We start from the raw sequence: 19,540 nt of genomic DNA, 5'->3' as shown, positions 1-19,540 counted from the left end.
ATACGGGCAGTAGGTTGAAATGTTATAAAATCAGGGCCAAACCCCCTTCGCCTCATTACGTCCCATAAAAAGCACCATGAGACCCGGTCAAAAGTCTTTTCGGCATCCAATAAAATTAAACATAATGGCTCCTGAGTAACATTGACAAAATCAAATAAAGTAATCACCCGGCGGACATGATCCGCCGTTCCTCGATGCGGGATGAACCCATGCTGTGTGATAGAAACTAAATTAGTGATCACACTGGATAGCCTATTCACCAAGATCTTCGAATACATTTTCCCATCCGCATTCAAAAGCGAAATTGGGCGGTAGGATCCAGGGAGGTTCGCAGGTTTTCCTTTTTTATAAAAAACTACTATACATGCCTCACTCCAGCTTCCCGGAGGTGCACCCGTCTGAGCAATTCTCATCGTCGCAAGGAGATCGTTTTTTAGAATAGAAAAGAAGGTCTTATACATTTCCAGGAGAAACTTATCTGGTCCTGCAGCCTTGCCCCTGGCTAACCCATTAACTGACAAGTATAGTTCTTCTAATGAAATAGGTGCCTCTAGACTTTCTCTTTCATCTTCAGGAAGATCTGTCGTACAATATTGACCGATGAGAGTAGCAGCGCTATCCGTGTCATACTCATCTCCTTGGTATAGTGACTCATAGAATTGCCTAAACGCCTCTAATATACTGGTTTCATTGTCTGCTAGATTCCCTCTTGAGTCTACTATATTATCTATCCGCTGTGTTACTTCCCTTAACCATTATTTCTGGGCAAGGCATCTGCCACTTGCCTCCCCGTACTCCTACTGAATTTGTTGCTTAATAAAAAAAAATGTTGCACTTTCCTGCGACCATTTCAGGTTTAGCCTTGCCTTAAGTCTAGCCACTACCGTCATCTGATCTGCTATATCCTCCCCAGAGCGTATACCCTGCGCCAATAATTCCTCAGCCTTTGTTAACTCTTGATAAAGCTCTTGTAGTTTTGCCGCCTGTTGTTTTTGATTGTATAAACCAAAGCTCAGGGCCTCCCCCCTAAATGCAGCTTTCAAACAATCCCAGACATTACCCATACTGCTAGTCCTCCGAATAATATTAATTTTTTTTACAATCCACTGTTTCATGTATTCAATGAATTGCTGCTCTAATAATAACTTGCGGTCAAAAGAGAACACCCTTGGTCTTATAGGGGTTACTATATCCGCTATAGAAAGAACCACCGGTCCGTGATCGGATGTGATTCTAGGATAAACCTGAATGACGGCCGATTTCAACAATGACTGAGGAGTTAAAAAATAATCAAGCCAAACTAACTTGCGATGGGGAAAGGAAATAAATGTGTACCCCGGAGCCTCCCCCCTTAAAAAAGCCCATGCATCCAGCAACCCATGTGCCATCATTAATGCCTGCAATGCCTTGAATACCCGTGGCTTCCGGCCACTATATTTCTCTTCTTTATTGCATAAAATATTCGGGGCTAAATTTATATTTAAGTCTCCACAAAGAATCAGTGGTGTAGGCCAAGTTACTAGCTCAACATTCAAAAACTCTAAAGTTGATGCTTCATCAAGATTTGCCCCATAAACAGCACAGACCGTAAAAATTACCTGCCCTACAACACATTCTGCAATTGCCCATCTTCCTAAATCATCAACTAGAATTTTACCTGTTTTGCCTATATGCTTCTTTCCCAAAATTGCCACCCCTCTCGACGTACCTGAATACTTAGTACAAGCGATAAGATTAAATCCCAACTCTTCGAGCGATCGGCGTTTTGACCATACAATATGAGTCTCTTGGAGACAAATTATATCACAGTAAAGGGCACGTAATTCCTGTGCTACCCCGCGTCTTTTATCTATTGAGTTCAGCCCCTTAACATTCAGGGTGCCTATCCTAATACCCCTACCAGCCATTTAACAGTGTCATCTTTCACTAAACTAGCTCCATATACCGACTGAAAGCAAAACATACTTTTACCAAAGTGACTCATTTCCGACCAATATTCATGTATTATTTTATATTTTCCCCCACCCCTCCCAACAGAACAACCCCATCTCCACTCCAGTGCCCCCTTCCCCCCCTCCCCCCAACCCTCCCACCCAAAATGAGGCTTAAGGACCATGTCCTCAGCGATGTAGAGGTGCTTTAACCGACCCCTCCCCCATTGACTCTCCCCGCCACCCTCATGTGTCCCTCCTTCCCATATTTTGACTAATCATATCTCATCGAACACTGTAAAAGCAGGGAAAATTAACATATCATCCATTACCCTGTCTTTATCCAAATGATTTCATGAACTATGAATTCACATGAATTCAGACATCATCATATTTAGTGTAATTACATGAAATCCATTTCATTTGCCCACATTGATTATTCTGTTTACACCTTTTCATACTAGCACGATTTCATCATTGCCTATTTAATGAGAAAAAAAAAGAAAAAAAAAAAGAAAGAATGACAGAGTATCCAACTATAACTCAGAAAAAACATTCCACAAACTTCATGGGAAAGAGGGAGAACAATTAAAAGAGAAAACTACAAACAACCTCATGGTGATTAAACCCTCCCTACAGAATAAGCAAACAGAGCGCACCCCACCCAAGGGGTAGCGTGCCCACTACGACTACGTCATGTAGAATACTTTTACTATTTGGCACTCTTCTCCAAGTCCATTAAATCGTCCTGTGCGGGCTTGGCGGAAGTAAAATACCTCGTTTGGCCTTTAAAAATGACCTTTAATTTAGAGGGGTTGAGCAAGAAGACCTGAGCCCACTTCGCTTGAAAAGGAGCAATCAATTTCCGCAATTGCCATTGTTCATTCACAGTAGCAGGGCAAAAATCAGGGCGGATAAAAAACTCGCACCCCATGCCACTCAGTTTTTTTCCTGGGCGTGCCAAATCGTAGAGTGCTTCACGCAACAGATAGTTGTTCAAACATATTAGTATTGCCCTGGGATATGAGCTGGTCACCTTGCCGTTCTTTCCCATGTTGGCGCATCGCAAAGGGGAACCTATGTGCACGTATCACTTCCATTTCCCAGTTCCCTACACTCAATTCTGGGAAGGCTTCTTTGAACAGCTGAACGATGAATTTGCGCGGATCTGATCCTTCTCTTGTTTCAGCTATACCTAGTACGCGTAAATTATTACGACGCGCACGGTTCTCTAAGTCCGTTAGCTTCCAGTCTATGTCAGACTTAGATTTTTCCAAAGTTTCTATAGCTGTTTGTTGCTTCACTAGAGAGCCCTCAACGGAGGACACTCTTTCTTCTACTTCAACCACCCAAGTGGTAACTTCTGTGCAAGTCTTCACCAAGCGTCGTACAGTGTTCTGAAGTTTCCTTACGACTCCCTGAGTACGTAACCCCTCAGCTTTTGTTTCACTACGATGAGCCATGATAGTTTTATAAATCAGACCAAGAGTAATTGAGTCCTCTTCAAAATCCTCATCTAAGTTAAGCTGGGCTAAAGGCGGCTCCTGGTCATGCTGCAAACCTTCACAAGTCTCCCCGATTTTCCTTCCAGTATCATGAGATAAAGATTGCTCATACTCATCCATATCATTATCGTCAGGGAGGTCCCCTCACTCTCCTAAATTACTTGAGCTATCCAAATCATGTTCCTTATCCGACACAGTCGTTAAGTCTGACATTGAGTAAAATTTGCCGTCAGATCCAGCTTACTCAGATTCTGTGCCCTTATCCATACCCTGGAGGGGGGGCTCACTGTTAGATCCTTGTAATAACCTGCCATCCTCCACAGCTGCCACCATTGCTGTTACTATTATTGGCACTGCATTCTCTCCACTCCCTGTCGGGTTTTCATTTCTATCATGACCGCTCCCTCTATCCGAGGGTCCTCCAGGAGTAGCAATGACAGTGGCAGAGATCAAATGTTGCACACTAGGGGGCCCCCCAGTAGCTTCCCCCGCGTATTCACCAACGAGTGCCAAGTCTGGCTCGGGAACCGTCTTAACTTTTCCCCCACGCTTCTTATCAAAGATTGCTGGTACAGTCTTTTGCTTTATAGGCGTCTCCAGGACCTGGCACTGACTCTGACTTAGATTCTGGGGCAAGGGAGCTCCTTGTACATATGATGCTGCTGTCAGCCCAGTCTGAATCTGGATATTGATATTTTCAGAGGCCATTCATTCAAAACCAGCATCAGCCCTAGCTAAGACAGTTTTAGCAGTAGCCCCTGCAACGCTACTTTTCATAACACTTTTCATTGTGTTCCCTTTAGTTTTAGGCGCGTTATCAGCACTGTCCGGGTTAGCGCTATCCTCAGCTCCCCCTCCTGTAGGTGTATCAGCTGGTGCGCCCCCTCTGTTCCTTGCAGTGCCCCTGCCCTTTGGCGCCATTCTTACCAGGAAGGTGCGTGTCTTGGTTAAATCACAGAAGTCCAGGGGTATAGTCTCACACGGTACACACCACGAAATACGAAAATACCGGCGTCCGAGCCAAATTGTATCCGTCTGTTCTCCGGCACGATAGATTGTAGCAGTGAGAGGACCGCACTGAGCCTAGCGCGGTCACGACGTTCGGCGTTCGGCATTTGTTTTATTTCTTGCTGCATTCAAGTAACAGTAGGCCAGGGAGTAGTTACCACATGACGATCAGCTGTGCATTTTTTATTTTTCTCCAAGGTATTCCTTTATTTTGAATGCTGTGGATCTATTTTGTGTTTGTGATGAACATAAGGAATGCCTTTTTTGTATACAATAGAGCCATGAAAAAACATAACAGGTGTGTGGAGGGTCGAGGGGAATCTTTAACGACCTGTCTGCTCATACCCCTTGTCTCAATATACAATACACAAAAGAGCAGACCAGGTCTGGAGATACTGCGTGGTTATACTAGTCGCCGTGGCGACATATAGTGCAAGTGTAGGTGAAGGTTGCTGTCAACATATAATCATAGATAACACATTTAACAAAAATTGTTAAACAAAAAATCTAAGCAATTCCCATCAGACCACCCTTTATGGTGGAGTTTACGTCATGTGGGGATTGCTGAACATTCCGTCCGACCATGTAGTGCCGGTCTTGGAATGGATACCAGTGATGTAGTCATAATAAACATCCTAGTGTGATGCTAGTGACAGGGTGCAGTGCTAAGGTGATGGTGATAGATAAAAAATGGCTACGCAGACTCAGAGGAGGGTTTTAACAAAAGTCCAGGTGCCAAGAGTTAAAAATGCGCCACGTAGTAAAAATGCCTACTGGCACAGTGCAGGGCGGTCGACATGTTTCAGCCATAGGGGTGATTACCCCGGCTTTCTTCAGGACCATTAAACATAGAGTAGCTACTGCACTTACATTCAAATAAAAGGTGTACTACAACACAATACATTAGTTATACATCTACCAGGAACTTCAATACTTAGGTGTCCACTGGAGGGAGATCAGAGTGTTTTCCTCCTATCAAGAGACATGAAAACATATGGTCAGACAACGCTCAACTCTACACATACAACTACATATGTACACAGAGACTGAACAACCACACTTGCAAGAACAATTTGCATTCTGCATTTTTAAACAAGCATACTAGCTTCATCAATTGCTTAGATTTTTTGTTTAACAATTTTTGTTAAATGTGTTATCTATGATTATATGTTGACAGCAACCTTCACCTACACTTGCACTATATGTCGCCACGGCGACTAGTATAACCACGCAGTATCTCCAGACCTGGTCTGCTCTTTTGTGTATTGTATATTGAGACAAGGGGTATGAGCAGACAGGTCGTTAAAGATTCCCCTCGACCCTCCACACACCTGTTATGTTTTTTCATGTTTCGAGCAACTGTCCAGCTGCGGGTCATTCAGATATAGATGCAAACACAGTTATGTTTGCACCCACAGCTCTCCCCACTCATTTGTGGACGCTACCCTCCTGCCTACATTTTCCTGACACTCCAGTATAACAACAATCACTGTGTGCAACAGATATAATCAGTAGAAAGAGGCCCGTTTAGCACCCTCGCTATGACGGTAATTTCTCTGTCAATGCTATTGATGCAAGAAATAGTCAAGCCTTTCTTTGTACTCTAGACACTTATGGTTGTAGAGTCATTGCTGACAGACTTCACATGATGACATGGTCCTGAAGAAAGCCGGGGTAATCACCCCTATGGCTGAAACATGTCGACCGCCCTGCACTGTGCCAGTAGGCATTTTTACTACGTGGCGCATTTTTAACTCTTGGCACCTGGACTTTTGTTAAAACCCTCCTCTGAGTCTGCGTAGCCATTTTTTATCTATCACCATCACCTTAGCACTGCACCCTGTCACTAGCATCACACTAGGATGTTTATTATGACTACATCACTGGTATCCATTCCAAGACCGGCACTACATGGTCGGACGGAATGTTCAGCAATCCCCACATGACGTAAACTCCACCATAAAGGGTGGTCTGATGGGAATTGCTTAGATTTTTTGTTTAACAATTTTTGTTAAATGTGTTATCTATGATTATATGTTGACAGCAACCTTCACCTACACTTGCACTATATGTCGCCACGGCGACTAGTATAACCACGCAGTATCTCCAGACCTGGTCTGCTCTTTTGTGTATTATACAATAGAGCCACCCAATAGTCCCCTGAGGACTGGGTATCATCAATAACATTTGAAATTTGATGTTCTGTAGTATGACATTTATGAGATGTATGGTATTTCATTTATCCGTACTGTAAGCAAAAGATGTTCTATATACTACTACTAATTGTGTTGTAAATCCAAGTAGTATATGTGTTGCCATGTTGCAATTGTATTAATAACAAACAAAGCAAAGCACACAATTCCAATTAAAATATTTATGTGGCGCTTGTATAAAACATTTCCCTACATTGGTGTATTAATGATCACTGTTGTGACGATTTGAAAAAAGTGTGATTATATGTAAAACAATTCCTTGGGGGACAATTTTCAATTCTGTTATTCACAAGGAATGACCCCATCTTTATTTATTATTGATTTATTTAAAGAGTTTTATTTAGTGCTGGCAAGACCCCTAAGGTATCAAAGCGCTTTACAACCTTGTCAAAGGTAATACGAGTCAACAATTGGTTCAAGTAGATACTTGTGTCTAAAGTAAATTATTTGTTTTTCTCCTTCTAGAGATTAATTATTTACACAGTACCTATTCATGGCACCAATAAAAATAAAATAGTGTTGAACCCTAGGTTTTTACTTTTAGGCATACCCTTTTCCCATTACAGTATACAGTGTATAGTAGACGCCGAATGTAAATACTAGGCCTTTGCTTGCTTATAAACAGGTCACAAATTTCTAGTTATAGTCAAGTATTTTGTTGGGCATATACAGTTTGAATGTACTTTTGTTTCTTAAGGAGTAAGCAACAAAAAATGTAAGGAATGCCTTTCATCCTATTCATGGCAAGAACACATTTTGGCTATGTGTTGTCGTTTTATGAGCATTTTAATGTGTTTTTAATGGTGTACGCAGCAGATGACCTGAACTTTCTTTTCACAGCTCGTGATGCTGACGAAAGAGAGAAGTGGATTAATGCTTTAGAGGAAACCATTTTGCGTCACACTCTTTCTCTTCAGGTAAGCATTGTGAAATTCAATTTCAGCTTTGGCAGTGCTTTCTTGTTGATTTTTGATTTGACTGAGCTGGGCGGTACTTCACTTATGCCAGTTGTTGCCTATGTTACTTATTTGTGGGAACTGGGAGCAATCCCCTGGTCAGTCTTGATGCCTTAGCTTCGGCCCAGACATGTCGTTACAGTATGTGACTCTGGTTAAACACTCGGTCCCAGTTAATCTCTGATGTAATTACAGCGCTTTGGGGATAGGTAAGTGGTCATAAATACTACGAAGCATGGTTGTATTTGAGACTTCAAAAGATTTGCCTCCTAGTCATTCATGTCAAAAACAGTGGACTGCGGCTGTCCGAAAGAATATCAATGTGGGCATGAATGCACGTGCCTTGATATTTTAGTCTTGGATTGCAGAGGCACCAGTGCTGTGAAGAGCTCAATGAACCGGGCATAGAGACTTAAATGTAATTCTCAATTTCACAGGCAATGGGTGTAATACCAACAGGTTTTATTTACGTGTTCAGATTTTCACTTCTCACTGATTAATATCACTACCATATTTTGAATTTACTGCCATTTTGAAATAGTATTAGCAGTAAGCCGTAAATAACAAGCGTTCGAGTAACCAAGTCTAGATAATATTGCGGCACCAACGGCTATTGCCTTCATTTTCTGTGCAATCAAGGGAGGAGTATGTGGCATAGTCAGAAGCTGGTTTCCCATAGATGGTGTAGACTACCTTTTAACATCGTTGTCTTGTTAGCATTTAGATTTAACATATTACAGCTTATTAGTTAGGATGACCAAAAAGCAGAGTTGAAGAGTTTGCTGAATTGTTTCCTGAGGGCAGTCTAATCTAGAAAGGAGCTGTGTCCTCATATGACAACAAGCAATCTAGGGATGTTATTCAGGGGCCTCCTATAGGTACAAATAAAATAGGAGATAAAGATGATAACTCTGTAGTTCCAAAGTTGACCTGGGGGGAGGAGGTAGATTTGAAAGTGGAAAGAACAAGTGACAGACTCAGTCCTGTAAGAAAGGTAGAAACCCTGGAGACAGAGTTACCATCTCCAATCGAATTCAGATGAGCCAAATACATTAGTGGTCAGCAGTATTAAATGCAGCGGGCAGACCTATAAAATAAATCCAGTAAGGCTCATTCACAAATTAAGGACTGATTGAAGGGCAGTTTCCATATCCTTAAGAGGGCGGGCGCCAGCCTGAACTACTTCTAGCAGGTTGTATTTTTCTAGATGATTAGAGAGCCATTGGGGCAGATATTTCTCCCCGAGGTTGCCAACAGTTGGAAGTAGGGAGATAGGCCTGTAATTACTTTCCTCTGTAGGATCGCAGGTTGGCTCTTTCACTAAAGATTTACTGGTATTACTCTTCCAATCACAGTTTTTACGGCAAGGTTAAGGCAGACGTTAATAAGGGGGTCAGGATATGTCCGACCTTAGCTAGAGAGATTCCATCTGGAGATCAAGATTTAACGGTTGGCAGCAGTTTGTACTTCTTGGCATGTTGAATTGACGGTATAACTCCAATAATGTGTTTGTGAGGATGGCTGGGAGAATGATTTGCATTTTGACTTTGTTACATTTTCCCCCTATACTGATATGCAAAAAATGATTCTTCCCAGTTAAGAAGGAAGATAGAATATCACACATCACTTGGAAAGGGGAAACAGTGAAAGATACATTTAAAGGGCTTTCAAGTTGCCTAACCTATTTGAGTGAGTAGCATGGCCTGCCTCTTGAATCATCTGTTCATAGGTGCTAATTTTGGTGCCATGGAGTGTATGTGTAATTCATCTTAGCTGATTTTTTTGTAGGCCTGAATTGCGTCGTATGACTAGGTAATGCACCTTTTTCTTTCAGTCTTCTGGTTCGTAAGTTTCTCTGCCTTTGCTTAAATAGTATACCACTGGTTGGCTAATGTGAAAAAGGGTCTGCAATTGGTGGAATCAGATGGTGTTTGTTCAAATACTGATTTTAGTTGTTTACAGCTGTTGCTGCAACTTTTTATTACTCGTTTGTGCGATGGAGACTTAGAGTTGTTCAGAACCTGAATGGCTTCCTTTATGTTGATTTTGGATCATGGGGAGCACTGACCGATGTGGTGGGGTAAAACGCAGTTTGTATGTGGTTTAAAATCTAGAATTGGACTGACCAAATAATGATCTGTCCAAAACATGGAAGTAATGGAGGTAACTTTATTAAGGTTATGGGAGGCAAAAATAATATCACTAGTATAGTGCTTTAGGGGCATACATTTCCTGAGAATACTTTGGGCTTTGACAATTAATTTCTACTAGTTAAATTGAAGCTCTATCTTGGCTTGTGTTTTCTTAACACATTAAACAGATATGCCTTCGTTAGTATACATTTTTCCTAGTGCACAATCTCACTCCACTTTTTATGCCAGGGAAGCAGCTTTAACTTTTTCAACATCTTCCTGTAATCAAAGGAAGTCTGGACTAAAAACTGCCTACACATAAACATACGTAGAGAAGCTTTGGGCAGCCCTCTTCATCCATTAGTCTGTTCTATTCTCATTCCCATTTTTCACGGCACATCGCAGTGTATAACATCAGGCAATGGGTCAGTCCACTTATGTCATTAATGGTGGATGTAACAATCAGAAGCGTACCTGTGCACAGGTCCCTTCAAATCCCCCTGCTAGGTTAGGGAAGCAACCACCTTGACAGTGCTGGCAAGTTCAAGGCAGTCTGAGCAACCATTCACTCTTGTATTTTCAATTTGGTTGACTGGCTGTTCGGGTACGACGGGTTTCACTGAGAGGAAATAAATAAGCAAGTGCAGCCCCTCCTTGTGGCGACAGGAAGATGGGGGCATGATCATCTGAAATGCAAATATGTGCTGAGCACTGGATGCTGAGGATACTACAGCTTCTGTAGTAGGGGATCTCTGTGTATAGTCAGAATCTAGTGAATAGTCCCGCCCATGTGCGTTGACCCCGGAGCAATCAAAAATAATCTCTTAAACTGTCTTCTTTGCAGTCCTGCATAGACACTGGGGATTACTTGGTTTTTAGGCAGTTTTGCACACTCTTTCTGTCAAATATGCCTGCTTTATTCGATAAGTGTCCTGGGTGTGCCAGGAAGAAGGCCAAATCGGACCCACACAGAGTATGCATACTCTGTCTCCCTTCTTCCCATGTCCCAGAAGCCTGTGAGATTTGCCAATCTTTCTCCAGGAGGACCCTGCGTGACAGGGAGAAGATTCCGCTTCAAGGACTGGAGCATCGGAAACATCAGGAACAAGGTGGGTCTGGGCACGGAGGAACCTCGTTCTCTGTCCGTGCTTCAGCCTCTGGGGGGCTCCCTAGTCAAGATAAGGCCAGGAAAAGGCACAGATCTCCATCAACGTCGATAGCCTCGACGTCGGCGTCGAGAGGGATGACCACCATATGCTCCCCGTCGACCCAGGGCTCTGGGTCGAAGAGACGTCGCCGTTCGAGGGGACTGACGTTGAGACCTCGGACGAGGTCGACGAGGGATTCATCGCCGTCGAGACACCGTCAACGTTGTGATGAGTCCAGGAGGCACCGCCGTTCGCCGTCGAGGTCGAATCTACGTTCGAAGTCGAGAAGAAGAAAGTCGACGTCGAGGGTTTTATCGGCGTCGAGGCGTTCGACGTCAAGGAAGAGGTCGACGTCGAGGAAGGAAAAATCGACGTCGAGGAGGCGATCAAGGGCCAGGACTGTTTCCTCTGCCTCAGTGGTCAGCCTGTCTTCTGTATCCAGGTTCCTGGGATGATTGAAGGTCCCGTTCCGATATTTGTACGATTGATACAACAATCGACATTAGGGCTGAGAGCCCCCCCGGCCAGCTGGTATGAGAGGACGCTGCTGGTTGAGGTTTCCAAAATAATGATGTCCAACACTGGTGCAGTGACCGATTGGTGAACCCTTATGAATCTGCCATAAAATACACAAAGCAGTGAAACATGTCGGTTACAGGTAGTGGCATGCGACAGTAAGCTACCAGCCTTTTTACTTCACCAGCACACAACAGATTTAGTAATAAAGGTGTACAATTGGTGTTGCTGTTGATTTTAATCACTTTTTTGTTTGTCACATCAAGGAGCTATTGCTTCTTGTTCAGCACCTATCTCTTTGCTTTACTCTTTTTGCTTTACTTGTTTTGGACACTATTTTCTTTTTTCTTTTTTGAAAAGGAATGGCAACCGATGATGAGAAAGGGGCATAGAATTGGTAACATCTGCCAAGTTCCCCGAGGGTTGTTCGCCCGTGAGGTGCCTTCCTTTTCACCACACATTTTTTGTTTGTTAAGGGGTTAAGTGTGGGTTGATGTCTTGTCTCAGTGGGCAGACATCTTTGGTAATGTCGAGTTGAACGCTGCTTTGAACCTCCCATTTGCAATTTACAAACTGTGTTTTGATGTGGACGGTCAGGCATTAGAGAAGATACACCTAACCACAAATAGAGAGGGGGTGACGTTGGATTTAAACAGTTGTTTCTCCAACCACGTAGATTCTCATGCCTAATAGATGAATACTAACCTAGGTCCAGGGTACAGGGACTTTTTTGTATTGATTTCTGTATCCAGGAGCCCGCGGCGGCGCCGGTGCTCGTCTGAAAAGAGGGCGTCCTCCAGAACATCCTTGTCAAGGCCGGCAAAGAAGAAGAGGAGAGTGGTTAGGTCTTCGGACTCTGAATATTCTCAGACCTATTCGCCTTCTAGGCCCAGGACGCCTAAGCCTTCTCCATTACCTAAGGAGAATCCTCCTCCTACTCCTCCTCGTCCTCCTACTCCTCCTCATCCTCCAACTCCTCCGCCTCATCTTCCTCCTCCTCCTCCTCCACCGCGGCCTCCTCCACGGTCTATATCTCTGCCGCGCTTATCGTCGCCGCCTAAGGGACCTCCACAGCCTAGGATTCCGGTTCTGCCTCTGCAGATTCCGCCTCCTGTACGGCCAGCGGAGCGCCCGGAGTTCGAGGTCTAGGTCACGGTCCAGACGGAGGCACCGATCAAGAAGTGACCGTCGGTCCTCGACACGGTCCCGGCATCGTCATCGGAGGGACAGGGCAAGGTCCCGTCATACGGACTCTTCCAGTGCCTGGGGATAATCGCCCACCTTATCTGATTCCCCCAATACGAGAGTGTCACCTGTGGATGACATCGTATCGATTCAGGAGGTGTTATTGAGAGGGGCAGCAAAGCTGGAGATTACTTTAACGGGTCCCACACCTTCTACATCGGTGATGCTCGAGACCTTGCACAACCTGACTCCGATCCGGTGTTCCTTCAATCAGACCCGGTGCCGAATTCAGTGATCGTCACTGCGGCCAGGAAGCAGCATGCTACTACCCTGTCTTCTACGGTGCCTCTGGATAAGGAGAGCCGTCAGATGGACTCAGCGGGACGAAAAGTCTGTGGTATGGCTGCTACTTCCATGAAAGCCCCTAGTGCCGCGGCTCTGTTGGGTCGGTATGACCGGTCTTTGTGGGAGTCCCTGCAGCAGTTTCTGGAGCATCTTCCTAGGGACAAGTGGGAAGACTTCCAGGAAATCATCAATGAGGGCATGATGGTATCCAATCAGGTTATCGGCTTGGCTGCAGATTCCTCTCTCTTGGCGGTTCATGGATACTGCCATGGGATTAATCTGAGACGCCATGCCTGGTTGCGCCTGACATCGCTGAAGAGCAGAGGCGCAGCAGAGAGTCGCCAACCTGCCATTCTCTGGGTCGACGCTCCTTGGTGAACATGCGGATGATGAGATGGCCCCCATGAAGGCGGAGGCAGAAACCCTGACGGCTGTCGGGTTAGAGAAGCCAAAAGAGCAGAAGAAGACCTTTCGTCCCTTCCATAGACGTTTTGGTGCCCAGGGAAGAGGGCAAGGTCGTCAAGCTGGCCAGCAGCACCAACAGCAGCAGCAGTACCAGCGGTGCCCATTCCAGAAGCGCCAGAGGGGCAGAGGTGGCCAACAGTCCTCCTCGACTCCCAAAGGCCCGGCTGGGTCAAGGCCCTGAGGGGTTACTTCCTCCTCGTCCGTTACCCGCTCCGGTGGGGGGAAGCATACAACATTACCTGGCAGAGTGGAGAAAAATTACTCCGGACAAGTGGGTGCTGAATATTGTTTGCAATGGATACAGTCTTCGTTTCGTCAGCCCGCCTCCAGCGATTTCACCGGTTTGCTCGCAGTTCCAACTGCGCGAGCTCCAAGTGGAGGCCAATACCCTGTTAAGAAAAAGTGCGTTAGAAGACGTCCCTCTGTCTCAAAGGGGAAAGGGTCTTTACTCACGGTTCTTTCTGGGGCGCAAGAAGGACAAGAACGAGTTCAGGCCCATTCTTGATTTGCGACAAGCAAACAAATGGATTCGCAGGGAAAAGTTTTGCATGCTGTCTTTGTACCAGATTTATCCTCAGCTGCAAAGGGGAGACTGGCTTTGTGCAATAAATCTGCAAGATGCGTACTTCCATGTGCCTATTGCACAGAAACACCGGAAGATCCTGCGCTTTCTAGTCGGCACCAATTACTATCAGTACACCGTACTACCGTTTGGACTGAAGTCTGCACCCAGGACTTTTTCGAAATGCATGGCAGTGGTGGCAGTGCACCTGCGAAAGAACAAGGTGTTTGTCTATCCGTACCTGGACGACTGGTTGATCAAAGCCTCCACCTTCCAGGAAGCGCAATTGCACTTCAACAGGACGGCCGTTCTGTTGAACCAGCTGGGGTTGCACATAAACATGTCCAAGTCCGTTCCGACGCCTTTCCAGTGCCTGCAGTACTTGGGAGCCTCCATCGATACTCTTTCAGCAAGCGTGTCTCCTTCGGAGGAGAGGCGCTTATCGATCCTTCTGTAGGCTCAGGCTCTCATAGCTGTTCCATCTACAACAGCGAGGATAGTGTCTTCTCTACTGGGGTCGATGGCCTCACGCCATACGCACGCCTACACATGAGGCCGTTGCAGGAATGTCTGGAGGATCAGTGGGACCAGAAGTGGGGTAGCTGGGACGACAGGATCAAGCTGTCCCTCCACGCTCAACCGTCCCTGAGATGGTGGTGCTCCGCAGAGAATCTCCTCAAGGGGGTTCCATTCCACAAGGACATTCCCATTCAGACTGTCGTCGCGGATGCTTCTCTTCGCGGCTGGGGAGCTCATTGAGACCATCTACAGATCCAGGGAACGTGGTCCCCGGCGGAATCCACGTATCACATCAATTTCCTGGAACTCAGAGCTGTCCACCTGGCACTGAAGGCCTTTCATCCGTCCTTCCAGACCAACTCCTTGCTTGTGCAGACGGACAATCAATACGACCACAATGTATTACCTCAACAAGCAGGGGGGCTCGAGATCGCGCACACTGTCACAGGAAGCGCAGGCGATCTGGCACTTGCTGCTAACTAGGGGACTGACGATAACGGCTACCCATCTGCCGGGTGTGCAGAATGCTCAGCGGACGCCCTCAGCAGGCTGGTGCAAGAAAACCAGGAGTAGGTTCTAAACGACGTAGTGCTAGGAGACATCTTAGACAGATAGGGCACTCCGGACGTGGATCTGTTCGCCACCGCCGAAAACAGAAAATGCAGAGACTTCGCCTCCAGGTATAACCAACCGGGGACTCTGGGGAACGCACTATGGATCAGCTGGTCGAACATCTTTCTGTACGCTTTTCCACCCATTCCCCTGATTCCCGCGGTACTCATCAAGCTGTCTCAATCCAGAGCACGGATGATCCTCATTGCTCCGGAGTGGCCTCGACAGTGGTGGTTCACAGACCTGCTTCACCGGTCTCTCCTACCCCACATGCGACTGCCGTGTCGACCAGACCTTCTCACGAAGTTCGGGGGAGGGCAGATGGTGCACCCCAACCTCTCATCATTGAGTTTGGCGGCATGGCTCCTGAGATAGTGCAGTATGGGCACTTGAATCTTCCTGAAGATTGCATGACTATACTTAAGGAAGCTAAGAGACCTTCCACGAGGACTTCCTATGCCTACAAGGGGAAGAGGTTCTGCATCTGGTGTACTTCCAAGAACTATGATCCTACGACCTGCAAGGAAGATGTCATTCTTCCATATCTTTTGCATTTGGCTCTGTCTGGCCTTCATTTTTACTCTATTAAAGTTCATCTTGCAGCGTTGACTGCATATAGGAAATGCCCTTCACAGACATCCTTCTTCCAGATCCCTTTGATTAAAGATTTTTTGGAAGGATTGAAGAAAGTGTTTCCTCCTGTTCGGCGTCCTTTGCCATCATGGGAGCTGAATGTGGTGCTGTCCAGGTTGATGAAGGAGCCTTTTTAACCCATCCATAATGCTTCTCTGCAGCACTTGTCTTGGAAGGCGGCCTTTCTTGTGGCCATTACATCGGCCCACAGGGTGAGTGAAATTCAGGCGTTGTGTTGAGAACCATATACTGTATTTCATGCTGCTAAGGTTGTGATGCGTACTCACCCTAAGTTCCTTCCTAAGGTGATTTCTGATTTCCATGTCAATCAGACCATAACTTTACCTACGTTTTTCCAGAATCCTCCACTCCAGCGGAAAGGTCTCTCCATTCCCTGGATGTCGGAAGGGTGTTGAAATTCTACTTGGATAAGACCAAGGACATTCGTAAGTCAGACCAATTGTTTGTCAATTATGGGTCGGTCAGGACTGGTCTAGCCACCTCAAAACAGTCCATCTCTAGGTGGATTGTGTCCTGTATCCAGTTATGTTACCGGAAGGCTAACAAGACCTTAAGAGGTAAGCCTAAGGCTCATTCTACCAGGGGCAAAGCAGCTACAACAGCTTTGCTTCGTAATGTTCCCATTGCAGAGATCTGCAGGGCTGCCACTTGGAAGTCGGTCCACACCTTTGCTAAGCATTACTGTCTGGACTCTGATGCCAGAGCAGATGCTCGGATTGGGCAGGCTTCATTTAGAAATCTGTTTGCACAGTAGTGGTGTTGTCTGTTTTTTCTCCACCGCAGGGTTGGTATTTTAGGATGGGCTTGCCATTCTATTCACTAGATTATGACTATACACAGAGATCCCCTACTACAGAAGGAGTAGTTTCTTACCTGTAACTCCAGTTCTGTAGTAGGGGGTATCTCGGTTATAGTCATACGCGCCCGCCCTCCTCCCCGGTGGAGAAAATGGTACTGTACTGTATGCTACAGGCCTTGTTTTATACACCTTCAAAAAGAACTGAAAGTTAAAGGACTTTGGCTGTGCATCATGGGATACCGAGGGTCTCTGGAGAGTTCCTTAAAGGCACGGTAACCCCTTTCAAGACACATAATGGCAGCCTATGGGGGTTGTCTGTCCAACCCTTCCTCTCTATCATTTCAAAGATTTTGGTGAAGGGGAGTTTTCCCTGTGAGGAAAACTTGGTAAATAGTGTAAAACCGGACATGGTAGGCTATCCTTTTCATGGTTTAGATGAAGTGGTGGCCTTTGTAGCCTTGTATATGTTAGGCTGCATTATTTGTCTTAATTTTCTCTTAAGTGTCTATGCAGGACTGCAAAGAAGACAGCTTAAGAGATTATTTTTGATTGCTCCGGGGTCCACGCAAATCGGCGGGACTATTCACTAGATTATGACTATAACAGAGATACCCCTACTAAAGAACTGGAGTTACAGGTAAGAAACTACTCCTTCCCTTAGTACAAACCCCAGCATCTGCTCCTGAGCCATGCATGGATACGTATCGTGCGACTTAAGATGGTTGTATGCCACCTCCTCAAACTCCCATTTGAAGGCGAACATCTTTGTGGGGCCTAGTTCATGATATGTTAGGAGAAAAAAAACATAGACCGCAAAATCCATGGGTGCCCTGCAAACTGCCACTCCAAAAGAGCTGTTTTGTGAGTATCAACTTGGGCGAGACAGAGTCCCCATTAGTAAGCCTTTCACGAGTCCAGACAGACAGAGGCTAATCAAGGGGCAGTTAATGGGGCAACAAGGATAGGGTTACAGACGACTGTAACAAAGGAGCCTTTGCTTCCAAACAATTCCTTGCCCATGCCAGTCCTGTTCCCACACTCACGGCACCCTGATCAAACATCAACTGTTGGTGAAAGATTATTGGAGAAATCCTATAAACCTCAATGGATTTTGATTGAGTTCAGCAGGGAAATTGCTTAGAATTTCACCCTACCATCACTCCCACACAATATATCACTTTGCTGCCTCTTGTCTTTTAAATTAAACCTATTCTTTTTTGTGGCACCAACCGCCCTTGTGCAGCGTAGAGACCCTGTACCAAGGTTGAGATACTCCAGACTATGTTTAGGAGTGCTGCACTAGTCTTGGCTCACAGCAGGTTCGGGCTCTTAATGATTGAACAATGTGCACACTTCGTAGTGGCATGTTTAAGTTGTCTGCCCCCAGATTTGGAGCACTCTGTATTGTGTTGTCTTATTCTACAACTTACATCCTCAAATTGTTTGCTATCTCAGATGGCCTTCTCCCACTATACTCCTTAAGCCATTTGTGAAAAATTGACCTTCACCTACTAGCACTTGTTTTCCCTCCTTTATTTTTCCTGAGTGACACTCATCCATCCTTTGCATGCCTTCTATTTCTGAGTAAAGCCTCATCTCCGCCTCATGCCTGTATTGCCTTAATCCTTCATATTGTAATTGTGCAATTGGTTAGTAGCTCATTTCATCGATCATAACCTTTCCTCTTTAAATACCCTATCCCTGTAATCTAACATTAACTAAACTCCACCAACCTATCTATCTCATCAACCATTCACCTGAAGCCACTTATCCCCCACTAATGAGCTCACCGAAGTTGTATTAATACCATCCATCACAAGTAGCCAGAGTAAATGCTTCCTATTTTTTTCTTGAGGGCACATACCTAATCACAATAACCATTATATTAGTTTTTTACCTTGGGTCCCGGAGTGGCCTGCCACATGCTGTAAAGCACTTCAACGCTTTGTCAGCTATAGCTCTATATAATTACTATATAAATGCAATCACAATTAGCCCTTGTGTATTGCAAGTAAAGGATTTGTGTCTGATCATGTTTACATCCATTTAAAAAGGGCTGGTGGGCCAGTACTTATCTTTGGACTTAAGATGGTTGTATGCTCAGTAAAAAAGGCCTAATGCAGCTGCAACGCGTCCAGAACGCAGCTGCTAGGCTCGTCCTGAACCTCGCTAGGAGGGCCTCTGGGAAACATGCATTGCGTTGCCTGCATTGGCTTCCAATTAAAGAACGCATTAAATTTAAAACTATGTGCATTACACATTGCATAGCTCACAAAAAGGCACCTTCATATCTCCAGGAGTTGCTTCCTATCTATCGTCCTTCGCGCCTTCTTAGGTCAATGGGCAGCATGCTATTAGTGGTTCCTCGGATCCACAGAGCAAGGATGGGAGGACGATCCTTCAGACTCCTGGCCAGTAAAGACTGGAATGACCTACCCATCGAATGGAGGATGGAACCGTCTGAAGCAAGGTTCAGACAGAGGTTGAAAACCCATCTCTTCCCCAAGGTTAATTAGTTTAGTTCTTCCTCCCGGTCCTAGTGCTTCTTTCTGAGTTGGGCTGATATGATGATTATTGGGATTTTCAGCTCGGGGACGCATTGTTCTTTGTGCAACCATGCGCTTAACAAATGCTATTAATAATAATAATATTAATTTGCAAATGTTTTTTTCTCTTTCCATTCTTGATCCTTTTTTTCATTTATGTTGTAGTTATTGTGTTTCTGATTAATACTTCTAGCCATGGATTCCTCACTTTTAGAATAATCCCCAGGTGTCCGACTGGATCTACAGCTTTTCACAGCAGTGCTGTTGTGCAACAGTAGATGGAGCCATGCGGAAGTGACAGAGTGGTGCTGATATAGGCGCTTGCTGACCTATCAGTTGCCATCTTTCCACGCATTCAAACACGGATCCATAACTCTGCTTTTTCTTTTCTTCATTGTTTGACAAACCTTTTTGCCAACATTATAATGAGCGTGCAAGGGAACT

General features: G+C 45.2%; 1 protein-coding gene across 6 annotated transcripts in view; it reads left to right on the top strand.

Moving 5' to 3' along the window:
* The window catches only part of OSBPL9 (oxysterol binding protein like 9), a 1,511,872-nt gene that overhangs the window by 317,322 nt on the left and 1,175,010 nt on the right, over window positions 1-19,540 (top strand). For all 6 annotated transcript variants that reach the window (XM_078670721.1, XM_078670745.1, XM_078670729.1 and 3 more), the window contains one exon: window positions 7,498-7,574. In XM_078670721.1, coding sequence (XP_078526847.1) covers window positions 7,498-7,574 — 77 coding nt within the window. The remainder of the gene's footprint in view (window positions 1-7,497; window positions 7,575-19,540) is intronic.

The sequence above is a fragment of the Lissotriton helveticus genome, chromosome 1_2 (assembly GCF_964261635.1).
Source record: "Lissotriton helveticus chromosome 1_2, aLisHel1.1, whole genome shotgun sequence".
In the NCBI taxonomy this organism is placed as follows: domain Eukaryota; kingdom Metazoa; phylum Chordata; class Amphibia; order Caudata; family Salamandridae; genus Lissotriton; species Lissotriton helveticus.
This window is presented reverse-complemented; position numbering and strand designations above follow the sequence as displayed.